General features: G+C 36.7%; 2 protein-coding genes across 3 annotated transcripts in view; both read right to left on the bottom strand.

Annotated features, from left to right (window-relative positions):
* Positions 1-4,728, bottom strand: part of LOC119476892 (protein CEBPZOS-like) — a 44,315-nt gene extending 39,587 nt beyond the window's left edge. Inside the window, exons 1-2 of the mRNA XM_037750516.1 lie at positions 4,670-4,728; positions 1,832-1,981 (exon numbers count right to left, since the gene is read on the bottom strand). The gene's annotated coding sequence lies outside the window, so the exon portion shown is untranslated. The remainder of the gene's footprint in view (positions 1-1,831; positions 1,982-4,669) is intronic.
* A 4,284-nt stretch (positions 4,729-9,012) lies between these two features.
* pax1b (paired box 1b) lies at positions 9,013-17,461 on the bottom strand. 2 transcript variants are annotated; one of them, XM_037750132.1, is made up of 5 exons: positions 17,355-17,461; positions 12,874-13,407; positions 12,291-12,424; positions 10,432-10,660; positions 9,013-9,343 (listed from the first exon to the last, which is right to left on the bottom strand). In XM_037750132.1, the coding sequence occupies exons 1-5, from the start codon at positions 17,356-17,358 to the stop codon at positions 9,285-9,287; spliced, it is 960 nt and encodes a 319-aa protein (XP_037606060.1). In that variant the 5' UTR covers positions 17,359-17,461; the 3' UTR covers positions 9,013-9,284. The 2 variants fall into 2 exon arrangements, with proteins under 2 accessions (XP_037606060.1, XP_037606061.1); XM_037750133.1 differs by having other exon boundaries at positions 12,874-13,402; positions 17,355-17,398.
* Between the last annotated feature and the right edge of the window lie 1,112 nt (positions 17,462-18,573).

Genomic DNA, 18,573 nt, shown 5'->3' on the forward strand with positions numbered 1-18,573 from the left:
CTGTGGACCCTGTTTCAGCAGCAGCAGGGTGGGTGGTCCGTCCACATTTCTACACAACGACTGCAACGTGTCTGACAAATGAAGAAACATATCTGCAGATGAATCTGTCTCCGTTAAAGTTTAATGTGAAGGTAGGGTTGTTTTTATCCGTGCTGCACTCATTATCACAAAAACACAGCGAGGTGTCGTCTATGTATTATCGACTTTTACACATTGAACATTCCTGATGAATCCTGATGTTCTCACTGCAATAATCAAAGATAATAACCCGTTATTGACTCAGTCTTAAGTTATAAACCGTCACAGATCAGAGCTGCATCATGTTAGAGGAGGTAGAAAACAGTGACGTGTAGTGAACTTTTATCTCTGAATGTAAATAAACAGTAAAACTGCACTTCACATTTTATGAATATGGTGCGGTGAATGCACCAATTAGATTAAAAGATTGTTTAAGTTTCGGAAAGAGTGCTTGGCGCCTCTGAATATTACATTTTTTTACAGTGATCACTGCTGACTCTGCAGCATACGCATAACGACGGGTCTCATCAAGTCAAACTTAAACTGATCCCAGCTTAGCTGCTCACAAACCCCTAATGCCTCAACGTAATGAATGATTGACAAGGCAGCATAATGTATGTGTTTTTTTATTAGGGCTGTCAAAGTTAACACGATATCAACGCGCTAACGCAAATTTGTTTTAACTCCACTAATTTCTTTAACGCAACTTGTGATTTTTAGGTTGTAGTGGCTCAGTTTTAAAGCTAGAGTGAAGTTACTGGTGTCATATGAAACAAGATATCCAAATGAATCCATCGGTACCAACCATCTCAAACGAATTTGTTGCCGAATAAATTAATAACGCTCCAAACTTACGCTAAACTGTGTCTCAACCATTTTCAAAGGGGTCCCTTGACCTCTGACCTCCAGATCAGTGAATGTAAATGGGTTCTATGGGTACCCACGAGTCTCCCCTTTACAGACATGCCCACTTTATGATAATCACATGCAGTTTGGGGCAAGTTAGTCACTGGGTGAAGGTAAATTAAAACGTTATCATGAATGGAGTTTTTTGGTGAGAACCTTGAATACATCCAGTTGTTTGAAGGAGATGTTTTCCCATCAATATAAAGATAATAGAGAGAGAATTATGACCTGTTTAACTTCCTAACACAAGCTCTAAGCACCTTGCCAAGATTTTTTTTAATCAAAGCAAATATTTAAATAATCATTTGAATTGTGTGTTCTTATACAAATAACCACAATAGATGACAGTAGCACAGTACAGTACTGTACTGTGTTACAGTACCCTTCCATCCCAGAAAAATAGGGCTCCCCGGAAGCCACGATGTAATTTGAACTCTGGAATTTACCATAAATATGTTATTTATGTAAAATATATTGAATATTGAATGACATCAGATCTAAAATGTTATTCCTTAATTTAGCGCATTGATTTCAAAAGTGGCAGATAAAACACAGTGCAGCACAGAGGATACCGTCATTTCATACAGGAGACGAGCGAGGATCTAGCGATGTGCATTCACCCCATGGAGGTTAATATGAGACAGTATAAAACATATTTTAATAATACATATCTTTTTTTAAATTTCCATTGCAGTTAAACAGTAGGCCTACAGAATAAATGCGGTGCTGCAGCACCCTCAGCACCCCAACGAATCTCAGCAGCAGTTTGTGTTAGTATGATTGACTCTTGTTGTACGTTTGGGTCCTAGTTACAATAAACTACATACATTAGATTCCGGTCCAGTGTTTAGTTACCGTCCTGCTGATTTATGAGATCAACGGCGCCATATTTCTGAGCTTCACTCACCTTTATAAAACCAGTGACATGCAGCGTTGGATCAGAGTGCCCCCGTCCTTCATCTGCTGTTGATCAGTCGTCTCTTTTAATGTCGGACCGGAGGTTTTTACTGCTGCTCTCCACCCTGCAGAGCCTCCAGGAGTCGGGTTCACCCGGACGCTGAAAACAGGTTCAAAATGTGTTTTACGAAGATATAATGTGGGATTAAATCATCAATTACAGACAGGTTTAAAAAGACAAATTAATAATATAAATCCTCAGATCAAGAAAGAGGTAGCAACTTCATGAAATCACACCAAAAATTTAGATTTTTAATATTTGGTGCATGAGTGTAACAGTTATTTAATAGCATTTAGGGTTATCTTTAGATTAAAGCTTTTGACCTTTAAAACATAAAATATGTTCATGCTGTTTGATTTTGCATGAGGACTCATTTATTGTCATTGTTTGTATTAAATCAGTCAATTTTCTTAATTATATTTTAGTTTACGGCTACCAGAAGCAGATTTAGAAAGACGTTTATTAATGAAAATACTGTATTTTAATGAAAATTATATAACTTATTTTGAGTAACAAACCCCCGTAAAGCCATAAAGGCACTTTACCTTGTTTAAACAAGAACTGTTTCCACTTGTTAAGGGTTGATTAAAGGCACTTTTCTATCAGCAGACGTGATGTTAATGTAGTGCAGCGAGTCAAAGCGACATAAATTCACTCTCACATTTAATCTGTTTTATTTCTGCTAATGAGTGCCACTGAACCGCTTTAGTGCAGAGGAGGAATTTTTATTGTTTTTCCAGACTTTAGATCAAAACATGAATGGACCAAGGAGAGCAGGAGAGTGGTTAAATTAGATTTACTGTAACATCATACAGATATAACTTTAAAAACCCTAGATTTCCTCAAAAGCTCTGGATGAACATGTCTGATATTCTTCAGACTATCCTGATAACTGTGGCAGCTTTTCAACGCTGAATTATTTGCGTAGATTAATGTCTCAGACGGACAAACTGTGTGGTCTCCTTATTCGATCCACTGGAGAGGACGTTGCATCCAAAAGGACTTACACAGATCTTACTAGCTTGCTGCCAAGAAAGCAAGAAAAGTGACATCCACGTAATTTATTCCACTCAGCCTCATTTATTCACACATCACCGAATTTCTCACAGTGCAGCCACACAGTAGGCTATATAATGTGCCAATATTGTTTTTTATTTTCTTTGTCTTTAAGTGAAAGTGAGGAAATTAAATGAATATTGCTGCTGGGCATGCATAAAGCTGATTTTACCAACCTAAATAATATACAAGGACTACCGACTGAAAACGATGACTGAACTGTAAGAAACAACCACCGTAGCAGAATGTTAACTATTATTTCCTCTCAAAACAGTTAAAGCTTTAGTTACTTTACAAATTCAGATTAATAATACAAAATGTAATTAATTAATAAATTATATAAAGAGATAGATTATAAAATAAGATAAAATAAGATAAAATAAGATAAGATAAGATAAGATGAACCTTTATTAATCCCCAGAGGGAAATTCAGGTGTCAAAGCAGCAACATCAGCAAACAGAGTGAAACACAGGAGAAGTGAAGGTATACAAACATCATAAAAACAATAATAGAGATATAAAAGATACAGAGTGAATGGGTGAACATAGTGTGTGCAGTCCGTCAATAAATAAATGTAGTATGTGCAATAAATAAATGTAATATGTGCAGTCTATAAAGTGGTATGTAGAATTATTATTATTATATTAGACTATATAAAGTAGCTAAAATTAGCTATTTAAATTAGTGCATTGATTCCTGATTATGGACACCTTTGAAGGACATTATCTCACTTATAAATAAAATATTATATAAATATTAATGTAAATATTTTATATAAAATATAATATAATATTAATGTATAAATATTAGGTAAATATAATATAAGAAAATATATTAACACCATTCATTTAGATTTTCATACGTTTTGTAAACAAAACCTAAAGTTTTCCACAATCCAAAACTCTGTTTCCATGGTAACACCTGAGGGCTCGACTAATACCTGGAACAACCGTTATCATCCCATCAGGTTCCTATGTAATGGAAACGCCATGTTAACACGAGTCAATGTCAGTAACACTGCCATGGTTGAATTATTATTTTAGTCTGTATTTTCTTTTTTTTTATATGTTAAGTCTAGGATGTCTGACTTTGCACTATAACGTTTGAAAAAAAGGATGAATTTGAAAATAAAATAAAAATAGCTTTAATAGATAATAGATGGATTATTAATTGGATTATTTGTGTAATTAAGTGTAATCAGTTATGTTCAACTATTTTGCTTCAGGTTAAAAAAGTAAGGCATTACCCCTCTTATTCCATGGTCACAATATAAACATTAATTTATATTTCCATGCCTTTTGCAGACAAAACCTTCAGTTTCCCACAATGCAAAACTCTGTTTCCATGGTAACACCTGTCTGACTAATACCTGGAACAACCGTTACAATCCCATCAGGATCCTATGCAATGGAAACATTGTTCACTGCTCCAGTAAATAGGACGAACCTGAGCTACAACTAGCTAGATATTTATAATCTGCTCAGCTCATAGAACGCTTCAGCTAGAAAGTTAACGCTATGCTAACAAGATCCAACGTCAATAACACTGATTGCGGTTGACAAACAGTTGAATTGAATATAATTCAACAGCAGGTTTAACAACATGTTGATGGATCACTGGACACGTTTCACTCAGCGGTCGCCATGGCTACGCAGCGGAAAGCGCGGGAACACGACCACTATTCAAACATACTACATAACAGAATAAAACAAAACAATACGTTAACATACCGGTGTATTTTCAGCCAGCAGGAGGACACATCGTAGGCGACGACGTTGGAAACGTAATTTCCACTCTGCTTTCATGTTTTTCTTCAACAAAGCAGCAGATATTTTGGCGGGTAAAACCTGAAGGAGGCAGCAGAGCAACACAAAGCATGCCAGCTGCCGTAAAACCCCAGAAGATGAAGAAGAAGAAGATATTTTGGCGGGAAGCGAGCCGCGATGAAATGTTGTTGTCGTCATTTCCGGTCAGTGCGCAGAGAGTATTCGATTTTATTTTTTTTTCATTTCAAAATGACAGTATCCATGGTAACAGCAGAACACATTTAAAGCATTTACATACAGAAGAAGCAAAACATAAACAAGAGCTGTGACAAACAAAAGGAGAACAGAAATTAAACAAAACCAACATAACATTTAAAAAAAAACACAATTAAAAAAATAAATAAATAAGTAGATAATAATAAATAAGACCATGCAAGAGTATGACAATAATTTCACTTAAAAACATTAAATATATTGCATACATTCATTGTTTTCATTGCTTTTTTGTTTTGTGAGGAAGAAATTGTTGACAGATATAATTCTATTTCTTTCATAAATAACAAGAAATTAGGCCCTTTTTTTTTAATTTACAATTGTGAATGTGGAATGTCCCAAGAATTAAAATTAAATTAATAAGGAAAAATGCATTACTGTCTTTGTCACTGTAACTATAGCAACCAAATATGATATGTCTATAGTGCAGTGCAAAATCTGAGAAAATGTTAACAAGTATAAAATTATTGACATCTTTCCACAATTCACATGTAAATTTACAGGACCAGAATAAATGAGAGCAAGTTTCAGGATGTGATTCGCAGAAGGAACAATTTACATCTATGTCACTCTTTAACTTCTGTAAGAAATGTTTCACTGGATAGAATCTGTGGATCACTGACACCTCTTTTACCTGTTTGGTTAGAAGGAAGGGGACAGTGACATGTCTGATAGCTAGTCTTGTTGTTGAACCTACTGTCGAATTATATTTACTGGTATTCTACCATACGCAGTGTTGTTTAAGTCATAAACATTTTCCCCCCATATTCACAGAAGTGGAGGAAATAATGACATTTGTTTCAGTAACCCAGATTTTTCTGACCAGTTTTCCTCCACTGACGTCTCAACGGCTCAGACACAGAAAAGCTTCTGAAAACAAACAGCCGATGTTAAACAGGAGCTGAGGGACTCTCCGAACATGAAGATCCTCATAAAGAAGGTCTGTGACATCTGTTTCCTTCTCCTGGTGACCCCTGGGAGGTCACGGCGGGGTCACGGGCACCAGCAGAGGTCACACGGAGGGGAAACCAACAGACCACCTACCAGAGACCAGAGAGCAGCCGCTGGTAGTAATACTGTACCACAGTGGAGAAATACTCTGTCCTGCATCAAAATATATACTTTAAGTACCAAAAGTAATATAATATTTCTAAACTAAACAGTCTTGAATTCCATAAATCGTGTCTCACTGTAAAGCTGAGACTCTGGTGGATCCAATGAGCCCAACTGTATTCATGTGTGATGATGTTAGTCATTTCATTGACCTCACTGTATACAATGACCTTGTGGTGACCTCTAGGATAATCACAGCCTCATGAAACTTTACAGCCACAAACTAGAGACCTAGAGCATTCAGAGGATGGATGGATCAGACTAGAGACCTAGAGCATTCAGAGGATGGAGGGATCAGACTAGAGACCTAGAGCATTCAGAGGATGGAGGGATCAGACTAGAGACCTAGAGCATTCAGAGGATGGATGGATCAAACTAGAGACCTAGAGCATTCAGAGGATGGATGGATCAAACTAGAGACCTAGAGCATTCAGAGGATGGATGGATCAAACTAGAGACCTAGAGCATTCAGAGGATGGATGGATCAAACTAGAGACCTAGAGCATTCAGAGGATGGATGGATCAGACTAGAGACCTAGAGCATTCAGAGGATGGATGGATCAAACTAGAGACCTAGAGCATTCAGAGGATGGATGGATCAGACTAGAGACCTAGAGCATTCAGAGGATAGATGGATCAGACTAGAGACCTAGAGCATTCAGAGGATGGACGGATCAAACTAGAGACCTAGAGCATTCAGAGGATGGAGGGATCAGACTAGAGACCTATAGCATTCAGAGGATGGCTGAATCAAACTAGAGACCTAGAGCATTCAGAGGATGGCTGAATCAAACTAGAGACCTAGAGCATTCAGTGAATGAATGGATCAGACTAGAGACCTAGAGCATTCAGAGGATGGATGGCTTTCCTACCTAGATTGACATAAGGGGGTTTCTGAACAGTTTACACAACAGAAGTGCTCGCCATCCAATCGCTGAAAAATGCCAATTCTTGCAGAAATCTCCAAAATGTCAAAAGTTTTTGATCCCAAATCCCAGCATGTCTTTTTCTATGGTGTTCCTCAAGGTCTTGGTGCCTTAATGTGGTATTTTGGAGGGATTATTGATCATTTTTTATCAATTCTCCAGTGGTAAAATATTGTTAAATTTAGCACCAAATGTGTAACAAATGGTAACAACCCAATAATTGCTGCAACAACTTATGAGCCATAAAGAGGGAGTAAATGTTAGTTACTTCCACTCCTCTTCATGGCGTCCCGACCAGCTGCAACATGCCTGGTGAGAAGTAGAGCACGGCGGCCGCTCGGCACGCTTCACTGGTCCTTTAAAGGAGGAAAACCTGGCAGGTGAAGAAAGTTTCATGACTTTATGTTTGTTGAAAAGAAGTGAAAGCCTGGGATAAAACACATCACAAGCGCACTGACAGTTATCTATAGAGAGATACATTAAACTGAGATACTGTATGCTGAAGGATCACAGTTTATAACACGCGTGATGCCTTCAGGTACCAGGGGAAAGGTCCATCACCTCCACTTCACTGTGAAACCTGAGATTTTGACCTCCTCCCCCTCCTGCTCTGCTAAAAGCCTTCCAGTGTTAATCCTTCTGTTGATGGACTCAGATCCTCCTTTAGATCTGAAGGATCAACAGATCAACAGCAGGTAAAAGATCAGCACAGATCTTTGGTTTATGTTCCCTGTTAACAATCAGACATGGTGTAAATAAAACAACCAGTTTAACCAAACTTCTACTGGATATGAAAAATAATACGAAGACACAATGAAATGGCATCTTAAATCCCTTTAACCTCTTTTACCCAACAGACCCGGTACCGGGTTCGTCTGAGCTGTTTGTTAAAACCTTTAAAAACTTCATAAAACGCTGTGGTGTCTGTCTTTTTTTCTGAATAGTTTCTAAAAGATGAGGCCTTAACGCCACTAAAACAACACTCCAGGTGGATTTGGTCTAAACAATGTTTGTTTGATAATGATTTCAATATTTTAGTTACAAAATCAACGCATGAGAAAATGTAGTGGATATCAGGAGTATTTTAGAGCCAGATTCCCTTTCAAGAGGTAGAAAACCCATTTGGCACACTTTGGGTATCCAAGTGTGCCAAATGGAGAGTCCTCCTGGTCCTATCCTGACTAAAACCTTTGTAGAATCTATGTGCTTTGTGTTATTTATCTCTGATTTGGCTCAGTTGTAGTCGAGGAGTTGCTGAATGAGTTCAGTGGCATCTCTGTGCACAGCATCACTGCTATAATGGTGTTATCCACTGGCTGATCTAGAAAACATTTTAGGCCAGGATAACAATAGTTCATCCCAGTTTACTCTGGCATAGTAACAGTCACAATGTTACTGACACTGGGGATGAATTCTCTGAGGTCTTACCTATCCATAGAGACCAACATCATGCAGATAGACCTGCTAGTTGTGGAGCTATTACAGATTTATTTTGGGTCTGTCTGTCTAGGAGAACCTTCCAGCACCCTATAGGGCTTAAGAAGTTCTCCTTTATCGTCCCAGAAGTGACTCCAGAAGGACGTTCGCAGACAGAAGGACTAACTAAGCAACACAAAGCAGATCACAGAGAAGAGAATCAGCACTTAACTGGCTTCCTAAAAGACTCAAACACTTCCTAAAGAGAGCGTTTTTAAACAAAGACCTGATGTTTGCTCCGTCAGTCTCAGCACCACTCAGATTGTTTCAGGTATTAACGGACGTCCTCGGTTTACTCTGAGCTGTTTGCTGACAGATCATCTCACATCTCTGTTTGTTTACCTGCAGGAAGTGAATTATTACCTGCAACAGCTAATGAGTCTGAAACTGGAGTTTATCCAGGTTTGGGTGTTTTTTTTTGTTGCTGAATTGCTATTGTAATACAACAATATTCAGACAAAACCATCATTTCACACGACAAACAGATTTCACACACGATCAATTTACATAAAGGTCATCTAACTCACTAGAGCAAGATAGTGAATGAGCATATTTATTAAAGTGTAGAATTATTCCTTTAAAACTATGAGGGGAAAAAAGAGACTGTTTTGTTGTTGTGTGTATTTTTCCTTCACCACATGTCTGCTCATTCTGGGAAACATTATAAATTACATCCTGAAAGGAGTCGATCATGGAGGAGTAAAAGTCTCTTTGACTCTCCTCAGAAATAAAACCGGACTTTCAGTCTTTCAGCGTCACGTCAAACATCTTCTTGTGTTTCCTCCGAGTTGTCACGAGGCCGAAGACAATCTGTGATGTTTGTACAGAGGAGTCTGAAGTTTCCTGTCCACTGCAGAGAAAACAGCAGAAAGAAAATCATTTATCATCATTCTCATGTCTCATTTTTATTAAAAATCTTAGTAATTTCTTAAACCAGCTGCTCACTGTAGTTTTAATCAAACAAACAGGAGGAAATAGAGCATTTTTTGGGGACTATTTTCAGCGGCGGATTAATCCACATTTGGTGCTTTAGTGAGTATTTGTGGCAGCAGGACGGTGTATGGCGGATGGAAAAAAAAAAAAGAATATATAATTAATGACTCGATAAATAAATAAATATGTCATTAAATGCAGCAAAAAAATAATATTAAAAATAAATGTTGTCATTAATTAATTGAAAAAATGTGACATAAATCTATATTTCTGTTTTAATTTATTTATCTTTGTATTAATTCCCTTATTTATTTACTCTTCTGTTTAATTTTCCCTTTTATTTATTTATATATTTATTTTTATTAATTAAATATGTTTATTTATTTTTGCATTTATTATCTATTTATTTTAGATTAAAAAATAAAGACTCTCATGTATTAAGTATTATGTTTAAATGTGAACTTGTCGACCTCTGGTGATCATTATAGTTTGTTGAGCTTTATGAAGTTCTGGTTCTGCCTGCTGTGTGTTTATGAGTCGCTGTAATGAGGCTTGAAGCTGCTGGTTGGAAATTAGATCATTATTTTAAACTTTTCCTGTTTAAATTACAGCCAAATTCAATGTGGTGAATTTTCTACGACTCATTCCGCCCATCTGCAGATATGGTTTATTATATAATCTGTATTTTCTGCTTGAGCAATATACAAAGACATTTTTTTTTCTTCCCCAAAACCAGGAGCAGTTTCTCTTCTGTGTAATTTGTGACCATTTTAATCTCAACCCTGTTTCTTAAAAACACAAACATTAGTGGCTATTGAGCAGAGAAACTCAACATTTAGCAGAAAATAAATGTGTTTTTATATCTTCAAACTCAGCATGGAAGGACTGCGGCATTTCACATGACTGTTTCTTAGATTTGTAATTCAACTTCCCAACCCGTATTGATTATCATCTAAATAATTATCAGGTTATCGTCATGGAAACACGTGTTTAAATCAGTCTCACCGTCTCTTGATGATGTTGCAGAGTGGAAATCTGCAGCCTCCTGTGGTGCTGCAGGACCAGGATGAGTCAGACTGGGAGTCAGACTGGGAGTCAGACTGGGAGTGCAGGACTGGGGCTGCCAGTGGTGTCCGGTGCTGATGTAGCCGGCTGCCGGACCTCCGTACACGTCGTACTGGTTCGGTGGAGAATATGAACAAGCTGAGACATAACCAGGTAGACTGGACGGGGACTGAGGGGAAAACAATGAAATAAGAAACATGAGTGAACAAGAACAGAAACAGAACTTCAGTTTGCTGCCAGTATATTTAAAAAGCCTGAGTTTGACCCACTGCTGGCTCCAGATGAAAGGTCAGGGGAGATTCATCCTCTGGGGATCATGAATATCCTCATAAACTTTTATGGAAATCTGGCCAACAGATGAGACGCATTGAGATACGTAGATAAGAGTTGGACAGACTCACCAACGACTGGTTATCACCATTTTTAGGCTCCAGCATCAAATATGCTTAAACACATCTCGACTCAAATTGTTCAAAAATATCCAAAAATATCCCAACTTTCCAAAAATATATTTCCACAATGTCATTACCACAAATCATTTTCCATAAAGGTTCTCACTTTCCATAAATGTCCCAATTTTCCACAAATGTCTTCACGTTACAGAAATGTCCTCACTTTTCATAAATATCATAATTTTTCATAAATATTCTCATTTTCTAAAAAATTTCCGCACTCTTCAAAAATATTCTCAAATTCTCTGAAATTGTCCTAATTTTCCCCAAACTTCCTCACTTTCCAAAATCACCCTCACTTTCCATAAATGTCCTAATTTTCCACAAATATTCCACAAGAATTCACATTCCAAAATTGTCCAAAAATGTCCTATAGTCCAGATTGATTTTTTTTAAGATTATTTTTGGGTAATTTTATGCCTCAATTTGATAGTCTTTGAATCCCCAAAAATACCACGTTTAAAAAAACAAAGCAAAACTTGACTTTTCAAAAATATCCTGACTTTCTAAATTTCTTAAAAAATATCCTGACTTTCCACAGATGTTCTCGAATGCACAAAAAGTCCAAAATCACTTTCACATTCCATAAATGTCCCCACTTTCCAAAAGAGTAAAAAAATGTCTTTCCAAAATCCTATACTTCAAAAAAAAAATTAAAAAAAAAAATGTCTCACTTTCTAAAAGTCAACACTTTCATGGTCCAAACCTGAAACCGGTCCTCATAGACCTCCACATGTTCAAGAGCACAACAGAGTTAGGAAAAGCTCCTCACATGTATCATCATGGATACCGACAATACTCGACTCTGATTGGCTGATTGGTCAAAGGTTAAACTCAGAGGTCAGGGTGCATTAAGCTAATAAAGCCTTTATTTCACTTATTAATTATATTAATAAGAGCACATGTATCATCATCAGTGCTGCTGATTCTCTCTTTAACTCTGATGTCTGTTTGTAGTTTCCTCCTGAAGCAGCCAGAAAACAGGAAGTGGGTCTCGATGACAGCCAATCAGAGCTCTCGTTACATTAAAGGAAGGATGCCTCATGTGAGCCACAAAATAAAAACAGATGGAAAAATACCAGCTGGTGAGTCAACAAGCAGAGCGGAAAGATTATCCTACGTTTGATTTTCTTTTTAAAAATGCTGTTTTCTCTTTTAATAACTATATTGTATATTCTACCACTCATTTACCAATTTAATAAACAGTTGTATAGCTATTTATTTATAAATCCCTCTTTAATTTCACCTTTTATTTCAATCAATATAATATTAATTATTTCTGCAGCATTAAGTAAATATTTTCTAAAACTGGAAACATAAATGAGAGTTAATGTTTATTTTATTTACCTGCTGTTGGTATTTAAGGTCCGACTCGTTGCTGGTTTTCTCCAGTCCATCGACTCCAGAGGGAAACGGTCTCATACTGCTCATACTGCTCATACTGGTCATACTGGCTGAGTGTCCATCAGATCCACACAGTGCTGAAAAAGAAAACATTAATACTGAATTAATAATTAATAATGTAACATTTTGGGATCATATCTGCAGCTGTTAGTTGGAAGAACGTATCAGAACACGTCCACCTTAAAAAGATCAGCCCATTAAACCAAATTCAATCTTCAAATATATTTTTTAAAGGACAAGTTACCAGTTTTACTCAAGAAAATTCTCATGAGAGAAATATAAATAATAAATATGTCCAAATGTTTTGTCTGTCAGACTTCAGTACTCAACACACAAAACTAAAACGCAGTTAAAACTTTCTCCACATCTTCTCAATTACAGTTTTTTGTTTGCACCGATTTATTTGAATGTATTTAGGCCTATTGTTTATTGTGAACATGACTTAGATTTATTAGTCTATATTAATGTGATGTGATATTGTGAGAACTTTAAATCAGGACTTTTTAAAGGTTATTTTTAAACCGACCTGCCGGGTCCATGAAGGCTCGGAAGCCCAGGATGTTGTGCCAGCTGCCGGTCCTGGTCCCGGTCCCGGTGGGGGTACCTGCGGGCCTGGTGCTGTAGGGAGAGACCGGGAACACGTGTCCGTACTGGAGCTGAGAACCAGTCCCAACTTTGTGCCTCAGTATCCGGCTGATGGAGCTCACCGACGGGACGTTGTACTTGTCGCAGACTCCGTCCCCCAGCAGCCGGTCCCGGATCTCCCAGGCGAAGATGCCCGGGTCGCCGTGCTTGTATTCCCGGATGCTCCGGACCACGGCCGGGGTGGTGACCCGGGGCTTGCTGCCGCCGATGGCTCCTGGGAGGATGGAGCCGGTGTCGTTGTAGCGCGTCAGGATCTTGGACACGCAGCCGTGAGAGACACGCAGCTGGCGGCTGATGTCACAGGGACGCATTCCGAGCTGCGCCAAATCCACGATGCGCAGCCGCACCGGGGCGGGCAGCGGCCGGCCGTTAACGAACATCCCGCCCAGCTGGTTCACCTCACCGTACCTCTGCTCTGCACAAACACACACAGCAGAGAAACACACGGGACTGAATATTTAAAGCAGCTCCATTCACTTATTAGGGTGAGTTACGTAAAGTGGGACACACACTATCTACCTTTAAACATGCACTATCTACCTTTAAACATGCACTATCTACCTTTAAACATGCACCATCTACCTTTAAACATGCACCATCTACCTTTAAACATGCACTATCTACCTTTAAAAATGCACCATCTACCTTTAAACATGCACCATCTACCTTTAAACATGCACTATCTAACTTTAAACATGCGCTATCTACCTTTAAACATGCACCATCTACCTTTAAACATGCACTATCTACCTTTAAAAATGCACCATCTACCTTTAAACATGCACCATCTACCTTTAAACATGCACTATCTAACTTTAAACATGCGCTATCTACCTTTAAACATGCACCATCTACCTTTAAACATGCACCATCTGCCTTTAAACATGCACCATCTGCCTTTAAAAATACACCATCTACCTTTAAACATGCACTATCTACCTTTAAACATGCACTATCTAACTTTAAACATGCACTATCTGCCTTTAAACATGCACCATCTGCCTTTAAAAATGCACCATCTGCCTTTAAACATGCACCATCTGCCTTTAAACATGCACCATCTGCCTTTAAAAATGCACCATCTACCTTTAAACATGCACCATCTACCTTTAAACATGCACTATCTAACTTTAAACATGCACTATCTGCCTTTAAACATGCACTATCTGCCTTTAAACATGCACTATCTGCCTTTAAACATGCACTATCTAACTTTAAACATGCACTATCTACCTTTAAACATGCACCATCTACCTTTAAAAATGCACCATCTACCTTTAAACATGCACTATCTAACTTTAAACATGCACTATCTGCCTTTAAACATGCACTATCTGCCTTTAAACATGCACTATCTGCCTTTAAACATGCACTATCTGCCTTTAAACATGCACTATCTAACTTTAAACATGCACTATCTACCTTTAAACATGCACTATCTACCTTTAAACATGCACTATCTACCTTTAAACATTTAAACATACACCCACTGATGCTGAGGTAAAAATAACTGAAATAACATCAAACAAACAATAAGACTATAAATAATAATAAAGAATAAAGACTATAATAGTTTTGAAGCAGATTAGAAAATCAGGATATTTTTGGACATTTTTGGAAAGTCAAAATATTTTTTGGACATTTTTTAAAAAGTCTGTTAAATGGCCTTAAAATCACCTTAATTAATGAATGTGCAATGATCTCATGCTCAGTGAGTTTACCACTTATTGCTGTTACAAAACCGGCTTCTGTAAACAACATCAAATAAACAATAACTATAAATAATGATAATGATGGCTGCTTGAAAGATCCTCTCCCAATCAGTCGGGTTTAATCCCCTTAGAAAAATACCCGAGACGTAAAATTAAACTGAAATATAACATGGAAGGGGAAAGCAAAAAAAGGGTAGAGGTAAAACAGGCTCCAGACGCGAGGAAGGTGAAAAAGCAGAGGAAGAAAGTCACGGGAACAACGGCGAGGCGGCAGCTCGGACCTGCAGGACATCTACAACGCTATCCGGGCGCTCAGATCTGATCGAGTGAATTCCGACGAAAATCAAGGTTTGTCTGAGAAAACTTGGCACTGAGAGTATTGATCATTTCTTTTATTAGTGTGATATCTGCATTTTCTTTTCTTGGTTTGATTAGGACACATCCTGGGGATTTCATAGTGGCACTGGGTTTGGAGTTAATGTTTTGGCTTCATATCATAATATATTCCAGAAATCTGAAATGTAAAAAAAACGTCCCACATTAGGCTGATTCACCCTATCGATTATTATAATATCTAGTTTTTAAAAGTGATCTTCAGTGATGCAAAAACACTAAATGTTCGTTAAGAAACTGATGGTTGCTTCTCAGAAATCAAATGTTTTCTACCTGATAAATAATGGATTTTTTAGGAAGTAATTTAGAAGTTGAAGGAGATAATTAAACCATTAGATGAGAGATTTCTTTACTTTCATTATAATGAAATTAAACTGCAAAATTAAACTGCTGTTTCTTTGTTCTTCATGTAGTTTTAGTTTTAGTTTTAATAAAGAGAATAAATAAAGGAACTGGGCCTCGATGAGGAAACCTTTTTATTCTGCTACTTTTCTGAAGGTACCATAAAGATAAATTAATTATTAAATACAACAACATTTTAATGAACACAACGTGTGTTTTTCGTTTAATTATAATGAACACATTTATTATGTTACCATGATGAACAGCAACAAGGCAGTTCATTAGAACTAAATGTCTTATTAGTGTTGATCATTTTAATGTCAGGTTTATTCACATTGAAGGGTCTAATTTATAGAAGATAATTTGATTATATATCAGATTATAATTGAAAACATTCCTGTTGTGTTTACAGACATCATGTAAACAAACCTCAGAAAAAACGAATAAATCCTATAGTCACATCAAATCAATCAATTAAAAGACCTGCCAATCAATTTGTTTTTGTTTTTAATCTTGTCCAGACTGGCACAGAGATTATTTATTTATTTATTTGGGCATTTTTTGGAAATTTTGTTTTTTCATGATAAATTAAAATTTCTAGACAATTAACATTTAAAATGTTAATCATATGATGGTTTTAAAAATATATTTCCAGACACACAGGAATCAGCATTTTGTCTTTATTTTAATTAATTGGAAGTTCTCAACTTCAGTTTGAACCGCTAAATTTTCTATGAAAAAACATCAGAGAACCTTCACAAACATATATCAGAGTCAAAGAGTCAAATACAACTGCATGCACAATTTTTATTTTCTTCCAACTCATTTTCTGTATTCATCTGACTTTTATTTTAATATTTTAGAATAGTAAGTAAATAATAGTAGAGTAAATCTAAATTCACAATCAACTATGCAAGGGAACAATTTTTCCCAGATTAAGATTATACTTAATTTCCATTTTAAGAGGACATATTTTTCCATTAAATTACATTTGCTTCTGATTTATGATGTTGTGGTTTTTTATTATATTTTATTTTATTTTATTTTAGTTTGTTTTGTTTTACTGCTCTTTCTGGTCGAGTTAAGGCAACGCTTTGTTAAGAATTAACAATAAAGGCACAATAAACTCAGGCTTCACCTTTTTTCAGTCAGAATATTATGTTTGATTTTGTTTTATTTTTGATATAATGATTTAGTATTATTTAACCACACAAATTGTGAATCAATGACCGAAAAAATAAAATAACTAAATAACTGAAACTTTCACTAAATTTAACATTGTTACAGAAGAATAAACCAACCTGTAGTGTTTCCTACATGAGGCTGATATTTTGACAGACATTAATTAATCTAAAGAAATAGAATGACGTTAAAGAAGCTGTAGTAGTAATCTTAGTAGTAGTAGTAGTAGTAATAGTGGTAGTAGTAGTAGTAATATTACTAGTAGTAGTAGTAGTAGTAGTAGTAATATTACCAGTAGTAGTAGTACTAGTAGTACTACTACTAGTAGTAGTAGTAGTAGTAGTAGTAGTATTACCAGTAGTAGTAGTAGTAGTAGTAGTAGTAGTAGTAGTATTACCAGTAGTAGTAGTAGTAGTAGTAGTAGTATTAGGGGTTAATTGGGACACAAAGGGCAGCTATCTTCTTTTTCCTTGTCTTAATTCCTGCTGCTGAAGTCTTATTCTAATAATTAAACACAAACAAACCAACTGATCCATCAGAGAAACATCCAACATGGAGAGTAAATATCCTTCCAGTCTGACATGAATTCACTCTCTCTTCAAAAATATCCTGACTTTCCAAAATTGTCTAAAAAATATCCTGATTTTATAAAATTGTCCATAAATATCCTGACATTTCAAACATGAATTCTGTCTCTGTCTCTGTTTTGTGTAAAGTTCAGATTTTGTCTCACCCATCAGCTGCCGTCCACAACGTCTCACTGCTCCACCATCCAACACTCTGACTGCAGCCTGCTGTGATCTGAATCACCTCTTATTCTTCCTCCTCCTCCTCCTCCTCTTCCTCCTCAGTCATGTCATGGTTTCCTGTTTGCAGAGCAGGAGGATGATCTGGCGTAGAACAATGAGGGCTCCTGAAGGGCTCTTTGGTCCACATGTTGACCAGAATCAGAAATACTTCACTGATCATTGAGGGGAAACTGGGATGTTACAGTTCCTCTTATATATATGAACATAAAGAAAAACAGGAAAAATAGAAATAAAGGTCAAATGTAAATTATGTATGTAATGCTACAATATATCACAATATATGGAGAGTAATATAAATAAATAATAAAAATAAGAAATATTAGAAATGCGTACAAATATTTGACAAACACATACAATATATAACCACAGTGTAAATAAGACAATAAAAAATGCTGAGAAGTGGGTTGAATATAAATGCAAGAATTGTATAAATAAGAATTAAATAAGCACAGTATAAATGCAGTATTAATGCCAGAGTATTGCACAGTTGAATTACTGCACAAATTAACGTTAATTAATTGATTAAACTCTGTGTGATTTGACTCAGTGATGCTGCATTTCTTTAGCTGAATCTGGAGAACACAACCAGCTCCAACAATGTTTAAATCAGTGATTCCCAGACAGGTACTTGTACACCTGTTGGGGCACTTCTGCAGCTGTTTGAGGAGTTCAGGAAAGAAGCTCAACTAATCAGAAAAAGTAGATATTAAAAAAATACTCACATTGAGTCCATCCGTTGGTTTGTGGACTATGGTTTTGAAGCATTTTGGCCGTCGCCATCTTGTTTTTGTTTGCAACCAGAAGTAACACGAGTGGGAGGAGCTAAGAACAACCGAACGCTGAATGAGACGTTTTTAGGCGACCAAAAATGTTGTAATTAACTTTGATGAAGTGAAAGCACACTGTGAAAGGGTTAAAGTTGTAAGACGAAAACATGGACAACTCCCAGATCGGACAACGCCGTGGTAGCAACCCATCAATCACCAGGTAGCCCCGCCCTAAAGCATCCCCTGCTTTATGGTCTATCTGACTCTAAATGAGACCATCATTTACTAAATGAACATCATGCTGTATTGAAGAAGACTTGAAACTAGAGATTGAGACCATAAACTCATGTTTATAATGTTTACTGAGGTCATAAAT

This window comes from Sebastes umbrosus, chromosome 18 (assembly GCF_015220745.1).
Source record: "Sebastes umbrosus isolate fSebUmb1 chromosome 18, fSebUmb1.pri, whole genome shotgun sequence".
NCBI classification, from domain to species: Eukaryota; Metazoa; Chordata; class Actinopteri; order Perciformes; family Sebastidae; genus Sebastes; species Sebastes umbrosus.